The 22,235-nt window shown below is 33.0% G+C and overlaps 2 protein-coding genes across 5 annotated transcripts; one reads left to right on the top strand and one right to left on the bottom strand.

The window, feature by feature from the left end:
* Nucleotides 1–832: 832 nt before the first annotated feature.
* Nucleotides 833–8,056, bottom strand: LOC137811023 (ubiquitin domain-containing protein DSK2b-like). Of its 2 annotated transcripts, none has more exons than XM_068612573.1 (9): nt 7,456–8,051; nt 6,202–6,927; nt 5,831–6,045; nt 5,652–5,762; nt 5,141–5,199; nt 2,480–2,508; nt 1,999–2,088; nt 1,740–1,891; nt 833–1,176 (listed from the first exon to the last, which is right to left on the bottom strand). In XM_068612573.1, the coding sequence occupies exons 1-8, from the start codon at nt 7,691–7,693 to the stop codon at nt 1,743–1,745; spliced, it is 1,617 nt and encodes a 538-aa protein (XP_068468674.1). In that variant the 5' UTR covers nt 7,694–8,051; the 3' UTR covers nt 833–1,176; nt 1,740–1,742. The 2 variants fall into 2 exon arrangements, with proteins under 2 accessions (XP_068468674.1, XP_068468675.1); XM_068612574.1 differs by lacking the exon at nt 833–1,176 and adding an exon at nt 1,304–1,575 and having other exon boundaries at nt 7,456–8,056.
* Nucleotides 8,057–13,660: 5,604 nt separating this feature from the next.
* On the top strand, nt 13,661–21,185 carry LOC137811020 (uncharacterized). 3 transcript variants are annotated; one of them, XM_068612568.1, is made up of 15 exons: nt 13,665–13,876; nt 13,991–14,081; nt 14,367–14,477; nt 14,679–14,782; nt 15,896–15,993; nt 16,089–16,181; nt 16,335–16,471; nt 16,684–16,756; nt 16,843–16,888; nt 16,999–17,108; nt 17,388–17,495; nt 17,581–17,640; nt 18,141–18,202; nt 18,832–19,150; nt 19,925–21,185. In XM_068612568.1, the coding sequence occupies exons 5-15, from the start codon at nt 15,988–15,990 to the stop codon at nt 20,732–20,734; spliced, it is 1,824 nt and encodes a 607-aa protein (XP_068468669.1). In that variant the 5' UTR covers nt 13,665–13,876; nt 13,991–14,081; nt 14,367–14,477; nt 14,679–14,782; nt 15,896–15,987; the 3' UTR covers nt 20,735–21,185. The 3 variants fall into 3 exon arrangements, with proteins under 3 accessions (XP_068468668.1, XP_068468670.1, XP_068468669.1); XM_068612567.1 differs by lacking the exon at nt 14,679–14,782 and having other exon boundaries at nt 13,661–13,876; XM_068612569.1 differs by lacking the exons at nt 14,679–14,782; nt 19,925–21,185 and adding an exon at nt 19,629–19,770 and having other exon boundaries at nt 13,662–13,876.
* The last annotated feature ends 1,050 nt before the right edge of the window (nt 21,186–22,235 follow it).

The raw sequence follows: 22,235 nt of genomic DNA, 5'->3' as shown, positions 1-22,235 counted from the left end.
AAAAAAAAATCAAAAAAATAGTCAACCCGTAATCTTAAATACAATTTGTTGTTGTTTTACAATTGGATCAAAGAATCCTACCAATTTAATTGTAAATTAATACTCCTTCCATGTTTTTTATGTGTTTTAAGGCTATTTTGCAAAGTAATAAATTTCTTTTATTGAAATAAATTGGTAATATAATTTCTTAAATTTATCCAACTCTCTTTTATCTAACATAATAAATATATGTATAAATCATCGAAAAATTATTATAAAAGTAAAAGTATAATAAGAAAAAAATATAACTAAAATCGATTGAGAACAGCTATATTTCCCAATTGAAACAAATAAAAAGAACGCAGAAATTAAATTTTAGTGAATCAATATGCATATTTATATTTAAATTTTTAACATCCCTCAAAATCAAACAAGGGTTTTATTTGCCGTTTTAACAAAATGAAATAGCTAGCCATCAATTTATTTATTAAAAAGTATCAACATTTTTTAACTTAAATATTTTCATATACATACATATAGTAAGTGTCGTTTACTTGAAAAAACCAACAGGTCCGATTGAGCTTAAACGGTTGTTTAACAAATATGAAACGCCCTTAAAAAAGCATCACTGATTGCGAGGTAATTACAACTATAAATCACAAAACACCAAAGAACACATCTTGCACAGCTTTCTTTTTCCTTTCAAAAGAGTCGCTCATACAAATATTGTACTTCCAAAATTTTAAAAACCTTATGATCAACATACATTTTGAAAAAAGATTTATCTGTAACTCTTTCGCCACTTTAGTCATTAATATCACTACGGGATTTACAGCAGGATTAACAACTAAAATGACAAACAGAAGTTCATAATTATATATTTAAATTCATGTTCCAATATAAATCCCTTCTTTGGAGAGTACCTATGAACCCAACCCTTGCAAACAGGCAAGTTAGAATTACATGTATATGGTACAAAATGCCTTGTACTTTCTTGTAGCTGAAGGTATAATAATTAATCATTGGACACTGGAGTATTGGATTTAATACTAAATTCTGGATATCATGTAAACGAAAAAAAAATCAACAGATTTGTTTAAACATAATTCCATGCGAAAATCGAAGCTAAATGGACAAATATCTCACACCAGATTCTAGCGTTTGGGATTTAATTGCTAGTCCTGTGTCGCTTACCACCTGCCAAATCAGTAATAAGTTATTAAAGTGAGAAAAAAAAAACTACACTAACATTGTAAAATAAATTTATACTATCACTCAAGCATGAATCACCAGCTATGACATGTTTATTAGCATTTACACAAAGTGCCTTCAAAGTCACACCAATGATGATTTATGATTTAATGACAACGTAAAATTGTATTACATAGTCACATTAAACTGTTAGTCCAGATACTCGTATAACCAGAAGAATATTAATACAGTACATCAACAGTATTGAAATAAATTCAGTTGAAAATATTTAAGCAATGCTGCCACGTGTCTGACACTAGTTTTGATATATGTACATGAAGAAAATAACAGCCATTAGAACTCGAAAGGAGATAATTGATGATCAGAGTTGGTCGAACGAATAACCTACATCACCATGTCAGGACAAAGTTCAGACCATTTTAATTTGGACAGATTTCTGATCTTATTTAAATACCAAACAAGGTGCTTGAAAACAACAGAATTCGAAGGGACCAAACTCAGCAGTACACACAGAAGGACCTCCATGAAACCAAATTAACCAACATTACCTGCTACTGTCCAGAGTTCCCCAAAAGCCGCTCAACTGCTGCATGAACGTTCCCTGATGTAGCAATAAGAGCTCTTATGTTCTCTTGAGTGTCAAAGAAACCCATCTCTTGAAGCTGAGAAAGTTGGGTGGCATACAATTGCTCTGGTGGCTCTGGTTAACAACAAAGTCACACAAGTTAGGGAGGACGTATAAAAACTATTTGGGCAGAAAACAACAACGTTAAAATCTATTTAGAAAATTATGAAACTATGTCTAACCATTTGATCTGTTAGGAACAGCAAGGCTACCAGCTCCAAGTCCACCAAACATGCTCGATAACATCTCCAGTCCCATGTTGTTCATCGGTCCTACCATTAAAACAATTCAATAGCAATTATTTATAATATACATTAACTTCTGCATGCAATCAAATGGCAATTGCATCACCCAGCAGCCACCCTAGAACCTAAAAGTTCCCTTTTCATCGCTATTCTATAGATGCATGGGGCCCTTAAAGAGATTGCAAAGAACAAGTACAAAGAGGACACCTGATCACATATTGTTCCACCAATTCAAAAATACTATAATTCAAACTAAATCAAGTACTAGCAGGCAGCATATGATATTAATGATAGACAAGAAATTTGAATTCCCAATGCAAAACCACAGCCACAAAAAAATTAAAAAAACCTACTTACAGAGCATAGTTTCTAGATCTAAACAGAAACAAAAAAAAAAATGCAGAGTTCTCTTACATACCAGTGCCTACACCTGTTTGACCTGGTTCCCTGAAAACGCATCCAGTTTAGAAGATTAGACTAGCAACAAACATGAAACAATAAAGTAAATAAAATTCAAAAGCAATAACTACTCATTTTGCCCCCAAGAAAACTTCCAATTCAAGGGCATTGAACACACCAAGAGAAAGTTTAAGGTGAAGGAAGGCTCTCCACAACTCAAATCACCAATCTCAGCAATGATATTCATGTGGATTCAAATTCTATTTGGCAGAACTCTGGACTCAAACCTGAGTCATGCAATTGTTATGAACAAAAGGTCAACCATGTGGGCTAAACCCCAACTGGCTGTATTGTATGCAGATTTTGTTAGATACTATACTTGTATAAAAATTATGACTGCTTAGTAAGAAAAATTGCATCTATTAAATGGAAATAAAGCAATTAGTTAGGATAATTTAATTGAATAATTAGTTGGATGGTTAGCTAAAATTAGAGAGAAGATGATTCATTCTGTTTTGAGATATGAAAACTGAGCATTAGCTCTGTTGTAAGACAGGTAAAACCTTCCATGACGGGGAACTAATTGAAAGGAGGATTCTCTCCTCAGATTCTTTATAATTCAAAGAACATTATCAAAGCCCTAAAGGGCACTTGCTTTGGTACGGAAAGTTTAGATTAGGAGAAGGTTGTCCCGTTCTCATGAGTGCTATTTGACAGAAATCCCAGAATCTTATATTTCAAGCATAGCATCAGACAATAATGATTAGCAAAAGCAAAAACAAACACATTAAAATAGTCCTCTTTAAAAGATTGTAATTGGACAAAAGCTAGCTTGGGAGACAAGCACAAGTTTCCACAGAAAGACATTTAATCCATGGATACATTAATTTTAAAATAAGTGGATAAGATTTTTTATTTTTTCTTATTTTTTAAAATGTGCTCCTCGATAATCCCTTTCTCTCTTTCACAACACAACCGGCGGCAAGGAAGCTTCCACTCCCTCCAGCTACAACACTAAAGCCACATTCACCCTCATTTTCAGTCCTTCTTGTCTCTGGCATACACAAATATTCCAAAGCCCCTCTCTTTATTTCAATGCCTCAAAACCCCATAGTAAAAGAACACATCACCACTTGTTGCATACAGAAGATTCAAGAGGAGATCTACAAAAATTGATAAAAATTCATCCAAAACACCTACAAATCATTATTCATATCCATTCTTCTAGTTTGAACATGTGCAACAATGGAGAGAACAGCAGTAGTGGTGATGCCACGAAAGAAGGCAAGGAAAATCTGGTAGTTGAAGAGTTCTCCTGACCACTACAGCAGTGGAGCCACACTGCCACATTCTACCCTTCCTCCCCCTCTATTATTTCTCCCTCAAACATTTTCTCTCACCATTGTCTCGGACTCCTCAATCATTAACTGAGACAACCTCTCAAAGCTTCTCCCACATTTCACACTTGTTGGTGATGAAGGAGGAAAAGTAGCATCAGATGTGGATCAAGGGAGGAGGTAACATCGTGAGGTTTTGGGCATGTGGGGGAATAGGAGGAGCCTAAGAAAAATTGGGAAAGTGACCGAAAAATAAACAAAAAGCATATCTACCACACTACAACTGTTTCCCATGGTGGAGACATCTCAGTTCTCCCACCCTAAGGATCTTGTTATTGGACAGGAATAAAAAATCTGGTATTTCAAGCATAGCTTCTGCCAATAGTGATCAGCAAAAGTACAAAACAACAACAATTACTACAGATCCATAATGATAGGACAGTTAGGCCATGAAGGAGGAAAAGTAGCATCAGATGTGGATCAAGGGAGGAGGTGACATCGTGAGGTTTTGGGCATGTGGGGGAATAGGAGGAGCCTAAGAAAAATTGGGAAAGTGACCGAAAAATAAACAAAAAGCATATCTACCACACTACAACTGTTTCCCATGGTGGAGACATCTCGGTTCTCCCACCCTAAGGATCTTGTTATTGGACAGGAATAAAAAATCTGGTATTTCAAGCATAGCTTCTGCCAATAGTGATCAGCAAAAGTAAAAAACAACAATTACTACATTTCCATAATGATAGGACAGTTAGGCCAAAGCATCTTCCAATAATGATGAACAAAAAATAAAAAAGTAACAACAATGACTATATATGGAAAATTATAGGTCAGTTCTATGAACATTATGGCAGTTATGTGTGCTTGATTAGTCATTTATAGGGCAGTTTTGTTCTTTAGAAACCGTTCTACAGTCATGCATGTCACTCATATGCGTATGGTGTGTCAGGGACATTGTATTTTGGGACTCTCTGCTAAGGCTGGGCCTGTGTATTGTGTATTAAGAGTGGTTACATTGAGGAACTCTTTCCTTTCCTCTTCTTTTGCTGTCTGATATCAGTTGTAACTTTCTTCTGATTCAATTCACAAAAAATATAAATAACATTACCAGAATTTTGTGTATAATTCTCAAGTCAGATTCTGTCTAGGCCTAAGCTCAGTTGCAATAGGTGTACTAGGGATAAACAAATAACACTATTTCATCAAGCTATAGGATTGAAGCATTGGCACAATATAGTACAAATCCAGTTAGCAGTACTAAGAGGATGCTATCATTTTTATTCATTGAGTAAAAAACAGAAGGTATGTAAAAATAGAAATGCAATGATTGCTTCATTTCTTACTGTGTTGATTGTTGCTGACCAAGCTGAGACATGAGAGCTTGCTGGAAAGACAAGAGTTGCTGCCATTGCAAATAAGACCATGTCATTGTGAGAAAATTACTTAAAACAAGCATCAATTATATAGGCAAATATAATTATATAATAATAAAACCTCTTTCACATATTAAAACACGTTTTGTATAATCTAAATTTTCAATGCAAAAAAAAAGCATACTTAATCGTGGATGTCAAACTCAATTTTTTCCCCAAATCCTTAGCTAGGAGAACATCATGCAATTCTCAGTCAAGTTAGATCAGATGCTCGTTATTATAATTTACCACAGAAGTGACAAAGAAAATAACCGTCACAAACATTCATAGTTGTCATTATTCATACACTGTATATAAGCATGGTTAAAGGTTCTAATATTCAAACACATAATGCGCACAAAGACATGTATGCAACAGTACAATTGAGGATATTGGATCAATAAAAAAGTATCAAGAGATGCGAAACTTTGAATCTGTCTACCTGCAGTGTCTCAGGTGAGGAGAACAGTCGTAAAAACTCTGGGTTTTGCATCACCTCCCTTAGAGAATTCATATCAGGCATGCCACGCTGCTCAGAGTTGACCCCAAGAATCTAAAAAAAAAATGTTAAGAGATAATTTCAATGACAAGAACTCATTGGCACAGGCAATGAGTAATTACCTGATTCATAGTCTGTGGATTGGAAAGGATACTTTGCATCATTTGTGAAATAGCTGGATTTTGCATTAACTGGGTCAGCATAGCAGCATCCGGCATTCCACCCAACATGCCTTCAAGATCAGGCAGTCCAAGCCCTCCTAAGCCAGTGGGTGCCTGCTGTCGAGCATCCCCACCAGTAGCAGTTGGCCTTCTGGTGTTATTTTGGCCACCTCCAGCTGCAATATACAACATCAATCAGACCAGCAAAAATCACAAGCCAGTAAACAATATAGCTAACCGCTAAAGAATAGACCAAAATATTAGAAGTGAAAATAAATTAAAAGAGGCATTCAGTCACTATCTGAGGAGAAAATTATGGAAAGAAAACTTACTTCCAGTAGTAGCGGACCATGGATTAGGAAGTGGGTTCGTATTGGGTACAGGAGAAGTTGCTTCAGAATTAGCAGTTGAGGGATTAGTTGAGTTCCTAACCGCTGCACCATCATTTCCGGCATTACCAGCCATTGTAGTGGCATTTAAAAATGGTTCTTGAACATTTTCATACATGCGTCTCAGCATGTTGAATCCCTCAGGAGAAGATTCAATGTTGCTCATTGCTCTGTCTGTATTCCTCATCATTTCGCGCATGATCTCAGGGTTCCTCGTAGCTTCAAGAGTCTGACGAAGAGTGCTGGGATCATTAAGTATGTGTGCCAGCTCAGGGTTTCTATCCATTAACTCTTGCATCTGTGGATTATTCATTATAAGATTCCGCACGATCTCCGGATTATTTATTAAATTCTGCATAGCAGGTGTGTTCATTATATCTCTCACTAAATTGGGGTTTGACAAAAGCGGTTGCTGCATTTGTTCAAGATCCGGAAAGCCCGCTCCAAATAAGCCATTGAGGCCACCGCCCCCCATCCCATTGTTACCACCAAGTCCGGGAAACAGTGAAGCCCCAAATCCTGGCCCTCCCAAACCCCCACCCTCATTAGCACCAGCACTCCTCGTGGTATTGGCTGTTGTGGTATTGGCACCACCAACATTAGTCCCACCAGTGTTGTTAGAAGGAGCAAAGCCACGAACCAAATGGACAGTGTGATCAGCCTCCAAACCTATGAATACAAAATGGCAAATCAGTCACATTCAATCAATTAAAAGAACTACTCTACAAAACACCATATAGTCTTCAAGTAAAGAAATATTGACTGCGTTAAAAATTATTTTCCATTCCCAATTAAGATGTAATGTCCTCACTTGAGGATAACTAAGCCATGCAACATACAAAATTCCTGTAACGCCTTCCATAAACACGACCCGCCCCTGCACAAAAACTCCACAAATTTCTCAACAAACTAACCCTACATTACGGCTAACATTAAGCCACACAAATGCAAATAACAGCGTCCCATTCATTACTTTCGCAAAAATCCCTGGAGCAAATGAATAAATTATAAGAGACTTGAGTACATGAAATTCACAAAATCATGGCAAATTAAAAAGTAAAAAATCAGCAGACCAATATAAAAACACACAATAGACATATTTCACAGGAAGAAAACCAGGATCCAAAATTTGCTGCAAAAAAATAAAAGTCAATACGAAGGGAAAATACAGGAATAATAACAAGATCAGGAGAATACCGTAGCTTTGGAGGGTTTGATCATCCTTGAGGATCCGACCCTTATAAATCAATCGCTGTTGATCAGCGGGGATGTCACAGTTGCGAGCCACAACGTCTTTGAAAGATCTGACCAGGGAATCCAGACTAATCTGGACGGAAAACTTTGAGCCATTGGAGCAACGAATGTTGATGTTGACTCCGGCGGCGGTGTTGGACTCTGATGTGGCAGTCTCAGCGGTGGTAGCGTCACCTCCCATGGCGTCCTCCGTCCAAAGCACGACGGGAGGGGAATCAGGTGTGCCGCACTCCTTGATAATAATTAAATCGAGGGAGAAAGGATCGAAACCCTAACCCTAGAACGATTGAAGCGAAATCCGAATTAGGGAGAAAGAGGAAGGTGAGGATTGGAGAGATAACAGAAAAATCGTGAAGAAAAAAATAATTAGGAAAAAAATGAAAAGTGGCGACTGTTGTTGTTGGGCTAATGCTATGGCTATGAAATCGGAAAATAAAAATAAAAAAGAAAATGAGAATGAGAATTAAAATAAATAAATAAATATAAATAAAAAAGGGAGAGAGAAAAGCAAGAGAGACCCTACGCTTCTTAACCCACCTAAGCCGGAAAAGAATTGATGTTGCTCTTTTTTCGTAAACTTGGATCCACGTGCTCTGCCCCCGCGTGACTAAAGATGGCAACCGCCTCTCTGCACTGTTATCCTTTCCCCATCTCTATACAACCTTATTTAAACCCACACGCTCTTTAACAAGCGCGTCACCGTTTTTAAATAGCCTTCAATACCCACCTCATCAATTTTTTAGATTACGCTCAAATAATACCAGAATACAACAATTTTCTTATTTAATTTACGCTATACTTGTTAACATAAGACTATAGAAGTTTCATATGATAAATGTGATTAATAACAAAATTTAATCAATAAAATTATAATATTACATTTTTGCCTGATTAAAGCATCATTAGGTCTATCAAGTTAGTTTAATGCAAAATTATTGGAAATAAATTTCAATAAAATTGAATAGATATAATTATAAAAATTTAAATAAAATTGTAAATTTTATAAATTTAATAATAAAAATTCAACATCAAATAAAAATTAAATATAAAATAATATAATAATTAAAAAAAAGAGTTAAATTATAATAACAATCATATCATGAGAGCAATCTAATATTGACAATAAATCTAAAAATATAAAAAAAAAATATCTTCGTAAAATTAAAATTAAATTATTATTAATCACATTTTTATTTAATAAATTTATTTTGACTATTTTATAATTTATTATTATAATTGTTATTTTTATATATTATTGTTTTAAAAAATTATTTTGATTATTACTATAGTTTTTAATATTGTTATTATATTTATTATTTTATTATTTTTTACATATTATTATTGTTTTATATTTTATAAACTAATTTTAAATATTATTATTTTATATTATTTAATATTTATATTCTTAATTTAATTTTTTATATAAATATATTTATATTAGTATTATATTATATAATTATAATTGATTATTTATAGTATAATCGGTTTTGGATCCCCTTCAAGGAATGTCTCACCACCTTGATTGAGCTCCAATATGCATGTTATTGCTCCTCATTAAATTAGAGTAGCAATTTCCTTATTACAGTTCTGAAAAATCTCCTCCTGAACTGGTTATTGTTTGATACGGACGCGCATCATTAGTTAATCTATCTTTGTGTAGTTCTATTTTTGTTTTCTTTTCTTTTTTTTTTTTTTTTTTTTTTGCCTCTTTTGCTTTTACATCTTTCATCCACCCAAAATATTTACAAGTTTTAATTGTAGCATTTGATACTATTAATACACTACTTATTGAGATATAGTAAATACAATTAAATATAATAATATATTCAGTTTAAAATTATTAAACTCTCTCTATCTTATGATAATTTTGTGTATGCTTTAATTTTCTCATACTTAGATAAATTAAAATTTAATTTGTGAATTTTATAAAGTGATTGCATAATTTATTTTGTTTTGTTGAGTGGCGAAAGATTGATTTATACCAACTTTTTGAAATGTTATGATTGTTCTTGTATGTTTTATTTGAAAGAAAAGAGTTTAAATGTGTAGTTGTTCGTTGTTGATGGTTTTCAGTAGTGATGATGGAGACAAAGTTTAACTCTGATGAAGTACGATTGAGGTTGTGGTGATGTTTAGAAGGAGGTAAAAAACGATGATTAAATATGATTTGTGGAGTTGAATGATAAAGAGATAACTTTTTGAAATTGTCTTCCTCATAAACCTTTTGGAATAAGCAAACCAAAAGTTATTATAGTGTATTGTGTAATGGAATTCCTCATTGCATCATAAATTTCTTTACGAAAAACAAATTTCATAATTAAAAAGCCACAAACTCACTTTTCTTTCTTCCTTGACAAAAGCAACCACCAAACATCGAAGAAACATGGACAACAAATGCAAATGGACCTAAAAAGCACTCACGTCTTTCACAAAACACTAAAAGCAATAAAAAAAATGCACAAAGAAAAAATGAAACAAAAAATCAAATCCTTAAATATACTTAAAAAATGACTTAGGGTATTTTTGCTATTTTTATTATAGTGCAGGTCATAAAATGATATAGTAGTATTTTTGAAGACTTCAACATCCTCAATATAAAGCAACACAAAAGACTTTCCTTTCAATCAATCTTGTGAATATGTTTCTAGTTCGTTGTTCATATAAAGTAATTATGGTGAGGATTAACATGTTTCCTTATGTGTTAAATGCACATCGTAAGGTCGCAGTAGATTTGAGAATGGTTAACACCTCTCAAGTCATGTTTGTAAGGACATAAAAATATAAGTTAGTTTACTTTCCATTAATTTAAAACGACAAACCTAGCTGACTTAATGTAAATTTCGAGATTTTCTGATGGATTGTGCCTTCATGACCGAATTGATTTCTTGAATTTTTGGAGGATTTGTGGAAGCTTCAATGGAGGAAACGTGCAAGGATGGCTCTCATGGAGCTATGGATTCCTTGAAGGTGCATGATAGGTAGGAAGAGTGATTGGTTGGGCCATATCACTTAAGTTAGGTGAAGAAGAAGATTAAAGTGTTTATTCTAGAGAGGCAAGACAAGAGAGTGAGATGGCTAGCAATTTTGGCAGCAATTCACTCATTCATTAATCTTACAAAATGAGAGCCAAGCACCTCAATTTATAGGACAGAGGGTTGAACATTTTGGAGCCAAAATTTTAAAATTCAAAATAAAACTCTCCAATGAGAAGGTGTCATGTGGAGTCATGCTTTCCATGTTTAGCTCACACCTTCCATGCTAAATCCTCTCCACTCCTAGGTTGCCATGTGGACGTCCATGTGCTCCATGCCAAGGTGATTTTCGTCCTCCAATATACCCTAGATGTTTTAAGGTTACATTGGGCTCGAAGAAGCCTAACTTTTTACCCTAACTAGTCACTTTTAACCCTAATCTATAGCTATTTTACTATTGGCCTAAATATAAGCCCAAAAACATAGCTACTTTGCCCAAATATTTGGTCCAATTATTTTATGCTACTAGGCCCAATACATGGCCCATGAATTCCTAAACAACTTTATACAATTTATTTAAGCTAAAGCTTGACCTACAAATAATGTTAACTAGTCAACAGAAACTCAGTCTTCTCGTGTTCTTGTGGCCAAAACTCTAGTTTATGTTTTGATGATTGGAGGTCTTCTTGGATATGTTTGAACATTCCTTCACTCTAGAATTGTTCTCTTGATTGGGCCTACAAAAATAAACAAAAGCTCAATTAGACCCATATTTGCAATTAAATCAATAAACAACCTCTAAGTCTTCATCCTCCATATTATGGGGTTGTGTGTGGCTAGACGGTTTTCATCATTTTATTTCAAATATTTATCAAACTCTAATATGCAATCATATTTACACGCAATTACTTGTAAATAAAAACTCATGTCATCGGAATCATCATTTTCATTATCTACTTGTGATTCTTGTTGCTACTCAGTGAACACTCTTCAATACCTAAGTATTGTTCATAAAGTCCTTTAAAAGATGACAAGAATCTTGACTTCAGTTGACTAGTCTGATCAAGTTTAAATATATTATCAATGAATTAGTTAATATAATTAAACTTGTTCCCAAGATAAAATACAACAAAAATCAATAACACCAACATTTCTTCCATATTTATTATATTTATCCTTTGTATTCAATGTCATTCGATTTATACTTTCATCATTAATTTTAAAATAATTTTTTTCCAATGCTAAATACTTCATTCATACTTATGACTAGTCACACAATAAAAGTGTAAATACCCACTGTCAGTCGTGAAACATCTTTAAAAATGATAGGATTAACTTGGCACAATTCCAATAGTTTTTGTTGTAAAATTAATCTCAAGTTTGGATATTAAAATGTTTAAGACAAACATCACAATAAAATTTAAAAACAACAATAAAGAGTGAGAAGGAAAGAATAATGTTAATGAATTCTAATCTATATCGACAAATTCACTAAGAACAAAATTTTCTCACTTGGAGATTTACAAAAGAACTTCAACTATTACAATTCAAACATATAAACAAACTAAAAAACGGTGGACACAATTGTATATATAAGACGACCTTCCACCAAATGAGTGTACATAATGTTCTTCACTAGATGGGTGTACATGATAATCTTTCATTAGATAAGTGTACAAGACGACTTTCATCAAAAAGATGTATCAAACGATCTTCACAAAATGAGTGCATCAAATTATATTTACAAAACATGTGTATAAGATATTCTTCACTCCGTCAATAAGACAATCATTCAATGGACGACCCACAAAAAGTAGATGACCATGTATTATTAGATGATGTTGTTCAACTAACAAATTTTGAACATATTTTTATTAACCGATCTCTACAATTTTTATTAGCATAATGTTATTATTTTTTGACAATTCAAAACCAAAAATTTAATCTTGCATATTTAACAAATTAAAGTCACATTTCAACTTCAAGGTTGTTCTAACATTAGGTGAATTGATGAAAAATGATATTTGAAAGAATTTTGTTATTACTTTACACATGTCTTGGACTTAGTGAGTTGAACTTTGATGTTGAGGAAAACATGATTTTTTTAAGAATTTTATTATTACTCTACACATACATTGGACTTAGTCAAACTTGTAAGAGAGAGTTTCACATTTTTATTTACTCTTTTAAATTCTAAAGACTAAACTATTAATATTTTTTTAACACATCCTTCTTAACCAACCATGTGTAACACATGAATTTATTTTCATTTCAAGGTAAGACAATTATACATTAATACTATTCTTTTTACGAATTAAATCCAACATTATTTCAAGTAGCATTATGGACATTGAGGCTAAGAACTCACTTCAGGTCTATAAGTTTTGCAACAATTTATCATGTATGTCTTAATATTTAAGTCAAATTCAAAATTTTGTTTTTGAAGTTGTAATCATTATTAAAAAAACATGTCATGAAACTCACATAGTTCATATTTTGAATTGAGGATCATGTCCTTCTCATCAAACTAATCCTCTCAATATAATGTTTTGATAAATTATTTTTCAATTTCCTTTTTTCTTTCTTATAAATTTTTAAAATTATCTGCTCAATTTAGTTTATGATGGGACATGGATTTTGACAAAAAGAACTATATAAGTTTAGAAAAGTACTTATCACATGGTAACAAACATTTTAATATTCATATTCATTTTTTATTTATTATTGATGTTATCATTTATTGAATTGACTTCAAATAAAATTGTTCAAGATTGTAGTTCATCAAATAATTTAAAGCCAATTTAATTTCATTTAAAATAAAAATTCTCAAACTTATGAAGGACAATAAATAATGAGCAAGTGGACGTGTGACGCACTAATTTTAATTACAATATAATTTATATATTTAGAAAGTATATTTGCACTGAAACACATTGGCTTATACGTAATGTATGTCACATTTCTATTAAAAGAATATAATTTTAAAGATATAATAAATATATAAAAAATAGCAAAAACTGAACAGTTATTTTTAGTTGAAGAGTTATTTAGTTATTCTTTAGTAAAGATAATGTAATTATTTATTTTATTGTGTAATACAATTATTTTAATCTAATAAAGAGTAAAATTATTTTATTGGAATTATATATAAACGATAGCTGCATAAGACAAACCTTTATTATGGGAGATGAGGGTAAAAACACGAGTTAGTAAGGTATAGAACCGCGACCGTGACAGAAAACTTGAAAGATACTGTGGCGGTCGAAATGAAGGAAGGTGGGTTTCAGTGAGAGGTGAAGTGGTTGATTCATGCTCTAATGGCGGTTACTTTCAGAATGAACAACAACAAACATGGCGTGCTCGCTCGTTTGAAGACTCTCGTCAACTCTCAGGTGCACAAACACAACACCACTCTTTTCCTTTGGTTGAGGCATTTTCTCAAACACATTGCGACACGTGACATCTCTCTCTAAACCCATTGATTTTTCTTTAATTCTTTGGTTTAGAACTTTCACTCCGCTGATCCCAAACTGGCCAAACAACCAAAGCAAGACAGTCCGTCTCCAAAAGGAGACTTGGACTACTCTATTTGCCGAGGTAAAATTACTTCTTTGTTTTTTACCTTGCTCAGCTTAGCACGGTTATTGGAAGATTTGTGCCCTACTTCTGCTATGGCTTTCATATTATCTGAATTTGTTTTCTCGTTGAGCCACTATGATAACATCAAACAGAATGCACGTAAAAACATATGAAAGTCTCTATACTAAGTGCAAGTGGTCACCTAAAATCAGTTTCAGACCTTCTTTTGTATATGTAGAAACCCATAAAAGACTTTGATTACTTGCATTTGAGACATCGTTACACATTGAAGCTATTATTCAGATCGCATAGGCATCTCAGAAGGGAAGACTTTGGATGCAAAGGAGTTTGGTGTAACTAGTTCTATGATTTCACACTCATCTATGTTTGTCCTGAAACTTCTTCGGAGCAAAGGTGAGAATTTTCTAATTCCTCGTGACACCTTAATATTCTTGTGTGCCACTGAAAGGCTGGTAAAATTTGGTATGCCCAAATAATGGCCAAAGAAGAGCATTGCCTTCCTTGCCAGCTTATTTTCTTTGTATCTTGATTTTGAAAGTTCGATCTTAGTATTTAGTTATTGAGTATCCTTTCTGGTTACTCCTAATACTGTAGATACCCGAAGGATAATTTACAGGGGAGCATTCTTGCAGCTTTGAGCTGGTGGAAGTGCTAGTCAACAAGGTTAAAGGATAATTCTATTGAATTACAGTGCATTGGTAAGGATTAGAGTGAAAGAATAATCAATATGAGAAGTTTATATTGATGTGATAGGTAAAATGATACAAATACTGACATAGCGCTCCCATGTATGCTAGTAATTAGGTACTATGGTAGTGCTAACAGTAAAAGCACAAACCATCAATACAATAAGAAGAGTAACCCTATTTATGCAAAGATATGGGAGAGGGCCATTGTGTAGTCTTGCCATTGCAATGGTAAGAAGTTTTTGGATTTGAACCCATGACCCACCAGTTACCAAGGCACAACTTTACCATTGTGGCATCGTATGCAACCTTACTTTGCACATGCAAGAGGCTGTTTTTGGATTCAAACTCATGATCAACCGGTCATCATGACACAACTTTGTCAATGTGCCAGGACTCACTCTCAAATAAGAGAGCAAAGCATAAAATAATAAACAGGAGGCAACTAAAGGCTTTATGAGATATTACAAATATAATATTATGAAGATAGCTAATTCATTTTATAACACTCTCAACTCAAGACAATTTGAGATATACTCCGTGGTTTCTTTGAAAAGGATGCTCAGTTGTATGACACCTTATTTGTTTGGGTAGGAATGAAGTGGAAATAAATATGATGGAAATACTACATTTCTATTGTTTACCAGAAAATACTTTCCCTCCCCTAAATAAAACTGGCATGGAATGGGAAGGAAACGATCTCCCTTTTTTTGTTTTTTTGTTTTGTTTTTATATCTTAACAATTAAATATTTTTTATAACAATTTTTAAAATAACAAATAAGACTATTTTAAGAAAGAAAATTGGAGAAAAAATATTTTTTAATTGGTATGAAAATATTTTTCATATAATTTCTTTATTTATTTCAACTCTATTTTGCACTCATCCAAACAAAAACAAAGATAAATTCTTGTACTTTTTTCTTTCTTATTTCCATCCATGCAAACAACACATATTTTCCACTTTATTTCTATCATTCCTAGTTCTTTCGTTTATATTTCACACCTAATCCAAATAAATATTAATGCATTTCTACTATACCTGTTTATATATATATTAATGAATTTCGTTATACCCATATTTTCTTTTATAATAACTATATTCTTTCATCTGTTATGAATTGCAGGATTTGAGTCCTACTTAGTAGGGGGGTGCGTGAGAGATCTAATACTGAATAGAACCCCAAAAGATTTTGATGTCATCACCACAGCAAAGCTTATGGAGGTTTTGTGACAATGACTCAATCTATGAACTATAATAGAAGCATATGATACTAGTCAGTTTTTAATACACTTTTTTTCTTCAATGATATCTAACAGGTGAGAAAGCAGCTTCGTCGTTCAGCTCATGCTGAAGTTGTTGGACGTCGTTTTCCAATATGCTTGGTTCATATAAAAGGTTCTGTAGTTGAGGTTTGTCCATTCAGTAGTTATACAAGATTACCTTTGCCTTTATTTTTCAATCTACAAAGTACATGTATGATTAATCTACACTCATTTGGAGGTTCTACTTTCAATAATGTAATATCAAAATATTAATCAACCTATATATTTATATTGTGTCAGGTAACTAGTTTTGAGACAGTGGCACAAACTTCCAATGGGAAGGAACAATTTTTGTACTCTCTGTTGCCCAAATGCAGTAACAAAAAAGACTTGTTTCGCTGCAAAAACTCCTTGCGCAGAGACTTTACAATTAATAGGTATTGTTGGAGTTGTTTTTTTCTTCAATTTTTTTTATAGCTTGTAGCGATCTATTTGTTTTTGCACATAGTTTATGTTTTTACTTGCTCTTTAAAACGGGATTTTGGATTATATGTTGCAATGTAGGAAGTTGCAGTAACAAGTATCAGTTTTAATCTTTGATATTTAATTTTTATTTGTGTCATTAATTCGTTTCTGATTCTGGAATCAGTTTATTTTATGACCCCTTTGCCAATAAAATCTACGATTATACCAATGGAATGGCAGATTTGAAGACCTTAAAGGTAACTCTCTATTCAATGTGTTACTGCATTTTTACAACCCCAAGTATGAGTGCAACTTGTAATTACGCTTGGTGATGTGGATTCAGCTAGAAACTGTTATCCCTGCACAGCTGTCCTTCAAAGAGGATCCTGGTAGGTAGCATCATACTTTCATCAGCATCTTGAAATAAGGCATTCTGAATCACATTTATTTGCATTTACTATGAAAATGAAGTCACATGTAAGAATTTGTCTGTATGTAGGAAGAATTTTGCGTGGCTTCAGAATTACAGCTCGGCTAGGTTTATCAATATCAAGGGAGATTGAGGCTGCAATCTGGACATATTCTTCACTAGTTAAGACTTTGGACAAGGTACATTCAATTGAAATTTTATGATGGTGGTGTGCTGCTCTGATTTTGGCATAAGAGCTTTCTATCATCTTCTAGTTTTAATGATAATTCTGCTTGTCATATCTGTTGTCCATGGGTTATATAGAAATGCTCCTTTTTTTGTTGCACTTCATTGTTGACATTTGGAAAAAGTATATTGGTTCATTACACAACATACTCATACGTTTTTATTTTTTGGATATCAAATTAATTATAGTTTTAGTCTCATTATTCATTTTGCCTTTTCAATATATATTTCAGAGTAGAATTATGATTGAATTGAAGTATATGCTGTCTTATGGAGCTGCTGAACCATCTCTGCGTCTACTTTGGAAATTCAAATTGCTTGAGTTTTTACTTCCTGTACATGTAAGTGAATCTGAGTTACCGATTTTAGTCTTTTAATAATTTGCCTATCAGCCAAATACAGTTGTTACTAATTGATTGGTTACAGGCAGCATATCTAGATGAACAGGCTATTGAAGAAGATGCTCAGGCTTCCAATATGTTGTTAGTAAGTTAGCTTTGCAAATAATATGATTGACCAGTGAACTTGTTGGAGTAATCGTAAATTATTTGCACACATATCTAACTGAAATTCCATGTGAAAGTCACGAATCCTAAGGACAGAAGAATATTGTTACTATCTACTCTTCTGATGATAAGATTTTTCTTTTTATGACTAAAAACAAACTGGACAGTAGGTTAGATAAGGTTAACATAAATTTAAAAAAAGCAGTATGACTATGAAGAGATTTACATATTTTGATGTGTGCTTGTGTGAGTAAGCAAAAAATTGGATATGTATAGACACAATAATATGTACATGAAAGGGATATATAAAAGATGTCAAGGTATAAGGTATTTAGTGTGCAAGTACTTATTCCTTTTTGCTCCTCATCTCCACCTTCTTGAACGAGTGTGGCCTTAATCACAATCACAATCATAAAAGTGTACATTTGTTATCAAACTTGTATGCTTTCACTTCTTATGGTTCTGTTTTTACTTTTGCAGAAGTTATTCTTCCATCTGGATAAGTTGGTTGCATGTGATCGGCCTTGTGATTGCACTCTGTGGTGAGTGATTGTAAGTTTTGTTTGTTACAAGAGTCCTCTCTCCAATAAAGAAAACAATGTTATCCCTAGAATTTAGGTATAGTTTTCTGTCAACCAGGTTTTAGGATCAATTTTAGGGTGTAGTTTTGAGTGCGAACAAATATCTAATAGCACATTTATGCTTGTATAAATAAGTAGAGCTATCTTCTGAAACTTTGCTCTCAGATTGAGGGAATTGAAAAATTATTATTGAATCTAAGTTTCAAATATTAGATGCTTGTGTAAACTGAGTTTTAAGTGTTTAATACCATATATGTTATTGAAACTATTTGAGTTACATATATCATGTCATTTTTAGTCAACTATTTAGCTGAGCTGACCTGTTTTCTGATATGGCAAATCAAGATCCGTATGAATAAGTACTTTTCAAATAAAGCTATCTACTTTGGCAAATAAAAAACCAGCATAATGGTGGACTTATTTTTCAAGTTTTTATGGGCGGAAGTGGTGAGGAGGGAGAATTATTGGTTTATTTTCTGCTGTAGCTGGAATTTACTTGGCTAAGGTTTGGATGGATGTTGTTTGTGAATTTATATTGTCTAAGTGATGTGTTTGTGTTTGACACCATTCTAAATTTGTTTATGTTACAGGATTGGATTGCTTGCATTTCACCTGGCATTAGTAAATAATCCTCAAGATGCTATAGTGGTGTGGGCTTTTGCATCTGTTCTATATCATGGAGAGTGGAAAGAAGGTGTTAAATTTGCTAAAGAACAGGCCAGGATGAGTGTTAATTTTGTACCTGAAATAAGAAAATCTAATTTATACAAATCAGATGAAGAAATTGCAATAGCAGTTACTAAATTGGCATCTTTGGTGATACACTCGATATCTCCGTTGGTTGAGAAAAATAGTCTTCGTCAGTTCCTGAGCATTTCTAGATACCCATCTTTTCCACAATCTGGCATGGTAAGTAAATCTATTTCATAAAGTTGCAACAGGATCAGGTTCTATTCTAATTGATTAGGCTATTCAAACATGCCGTAGTTAGGGTTTATGATACTTCCTTTGTTCTACATAGACCTTGTCAACTATTATAATTATTTTGGGATCTCAAATTGAAGTACCTCTGCTATCATGTAAAGAAACTGTTTTTAATTAGGATTTTTAGAATCTGGACTTGAGCCTAACAAAATCCCTCAAAACTGACTTATAAAGTTATTGGCCTGGAGCGTGGCAAATGGATTTAGGATTGACTCTAATACTATTTTAAAATTTGGGCTTAACCCCAAAAACTAGATTAAAAGGTGAATATTACCTCACTTATTTTGACTTTATTACTAATCAGTGTAGAATCTCTAACATCCCATTTCTGCTAATGACCAGATATTTTGACAATATTATACACATGCACTTTTAATCATTCAACCAGTTATCCATTTTCCAGGACTCCCTCTAAGATGAACACCAATCCGAATTTTAAATAGTTGGTCAATAGACTTCATGAGGCTTACTGGAAATTGAAACATATCAGTGGATCATTTTGTATTTTTACTGGGATGTTTATCCTTTCTGCCCTTGTACCAAACTGGTATAGTACCTGATTATAAAGTTATCCCATAGGTTTAGTCAAGCCATCTTTTATCCCTTGTAATTTGTAAATAGATCATTGTGTCCATTTGAAGATGTTATTTTGTGGTAACTCATAAGGCTCCAATTCAATTGAATGATTGCGGATTTCAGGTATTTGTATCCAGGAAAGCAGGGAATCTTGCTCATGCAATTTTCAAAAAGCTGGCCAGTGATGGTAAATTTTACAAGAGTGGGAGAAGAACAGATTTGAAGATAAATTATGACATGCTTGGGAAGGGTCAACTTTCAGAGACTGGATTTGTTTTGGGCAAAATTGTACTTGAAACTATGAGTAGTGGAATTGTTGGGGATGGGAAGGATCCTGAAGCTGGACAATGTCACCTAAAGACTAAGGGCACTGAAGAAATTGGTCCATCGCAACATCCAGATCTGGTAAACCATCAAGTGGCGTCAATGGATGGTGAAGGACAACTTTTATCAATACCAAATTCAGCATGTGGGCAAGAAAAAAACAAGAAACGGAAACTGGTTGAGAATAGGTGTGTTGCAAGGAAGAAAATGGGCTCAGGGAACCATGAATTGTCTGAGAAATTTAAATGCAAGGAAAATAAAAAAGAGCAGCAGAAGCTAGTTAAGATAAACCAGAAGGTTGATCAGTCCATGAAGAAGGACTCCGCAAAAAGGAAAATTGATCACAGAAAACAGCTGATAAATGATAAGAAGAAAATAACCAGTGCCAATACAAGTTCTCTAGACCAAGCTATGCTAATGAAGACGGAACACAGCACATGTACGGCATCACAATCTGCAGTATCTGAAAATCATCGGGTGATAGCTTACAACTTGGACATGGATGCAAAAACAACAAATAACAACTTGGACGTGGATGCAAAAACACCAAATGAGTCAGACATGAAGAAGAAGAAAATGCGTGTATCACTGGTCGAACTCTTTAAGTGAACTAAGACTGAAACCGCACAAAACACAAGCGAAGTCTCCACTCAGTCTCTTCAAGCGATGAATAAAATTTGTTGGCAGCAGCAGATGTTTTCTTTCCTCCTGCCTGTCCAGCATAGTTCAGAGACAAAAAATCAAGCAGATAATTCTAGCTATGCTTTTGGCCAGAAAGAGTTAGCTTCCTACTTCTCTTTTCCCCTTAAATCTTGGTGGTTTAAAACTGCATTGAGTTCCTCTATGCTTATATTTTTTAGGCTCTATTGGGTCTATATTTTGTCACCATTGGAGATATCCCTTCCCTCCACTTTTTATTGTGGCAAAGAAGCGAGGGAAGCTTGGTTTGTTAGGTATCTTTATGAGATACAACGCTTTAGGATGGGAATTTAACAAAACATTACTGTATAGTTGATCAGAAGATTCATTAATAACTTAACTCCAAAGGATGCAAACCTAAGGAAATGACGAATGAAAATCATAAACAATTGTATAGAATTAGGTATCAAATATTTAAGTTTTTTAAGATAAAAATTTCTGACCCAAACAAATATTATGAATGTAAAATGCCTAACACAACTAGCATTAGTTCTTGTTGAGCTTAATAATTAACTTGATATGTATATATAAAGTAAAATTCTCAATGAATTTGAACCTAAAATGTAATCGAAAGCATTTTTTTTGGAAAATATAAATATTACGAATTCAGCTCTAAAGGAATAGCTTCAAACTTCAAATTGTCACGTAATTTTTTGTATAACTAAATAAAAGTTAAGCAAAAATATTTACATAGGAAAACTAGGAAGAGATACCTTTCAATATTCTCTCAATAAATTATTTAGTCTTTTGTTCTTTAACAAATAAAGCATAAGTTGGATTTCACAATACATTTTGTTATTAGAAGAATATTTAAAGTTTAGTGTTAAAAAAAACCGTTTTTATCAAAAATTGTTTCTAATGAATATATACTGATACCAAAAAGTGGTTGGTACGAATATTTAAGCTCTCTAAGAATTTGTTCAAACTTGAGTTTTGTGAATAGAAAAACAAAAGTTGAGATGACCACTAAAGGTTCTTCTAACAAAAACTTTATAATCGTCTGCACTTATTTACAAAAAAATTCATACAACTTGTCTTGTTTGTTATATATTTTTTAAGTTAACTATCAAACTATTTGTGGAAACAAATAATTTGTTCAAACTTGAGTTTTGTGGATAGAAAAACCAAAGTTGAGATGACCACTAAAGGTTCTTCTAACAAAAACTTTATAATCGTTTGCACTTATTTACAAAAAAATTCATACAACTTGTCTTGTTTGTTATATATTTTTTAAGTTAACTATCAAACTGTTTGTGGAAACAAATAATTTGTTCAAACTTGAGTTTTGTGGATAGAAAAACCAAAGTTGAGATGACCACTAAAGGTTCTTCTAACAAAAACTTTATAATTGTTTGCACTTATTTACAAAAAAATTCATACAACTTGTCTTGTTTGTTATATATTTTTTAAG

This window comes from Phaseolus vulgaris, chromosome 2, assembly GCF_000499845.2.
Source record: "Phaseolus vulgaris cultivar G19833 chromosome 2, P. vulgaris v2.0, whole genome shotgun sequence".
Classification (NCBI taxonomy): Eukaryota; Viridiplantae; Streptophyta; class Magnoliopsida; order Fabales; family Fabaceae; genus Phaseolus; species Phaseolus vulgaris.
This window is presented reverse-complemented; position numbering and strand designations above follow the sequence as displayed.

Coding starts and splice junctions, on each gene's coding strand:
- LOC137811023 (XM_068612574.1), bottom strand. CDS start 7,693: ATGGGAGGTGACGCTACCACCGCTGAGACTGCCACATCAGAGTCCAAC. Junction 5,763..5,830: donor ATCCACAGACTATGAATCAG/GTAATTACTCAT, acceptor TTTTTTTTTTAG/ATTCTTGGGGTCAACTCTGA. Junction 2,509..5,140: donor GGTCAGCAACAATCAACACA/GTAAGAAATGAA, acceptor ATGCGTTTTCAG/GGAACCAGGTCAAACAGGTG.
- LOC137811020 (XM_068612567.1), top strand. CDS start 13,802: ATGGCGGTTACTTTCAGAATGAACAACAACAAACATGGCGTGCTCGCT. Junction 17,109..17,387: donor TAGTTAAGACTTTGGACAAG/GTACATTCAATT, acceptor TATATATTTCAG/AGTAGAATTATGATTGAATT. Junction 17,496..17,580: donor AGTTTTTACTTCCTGTACAT/GTAAGTGAATCT, acceptor GATTGGTTACAG/GCAGCATATCTAGATGAACA.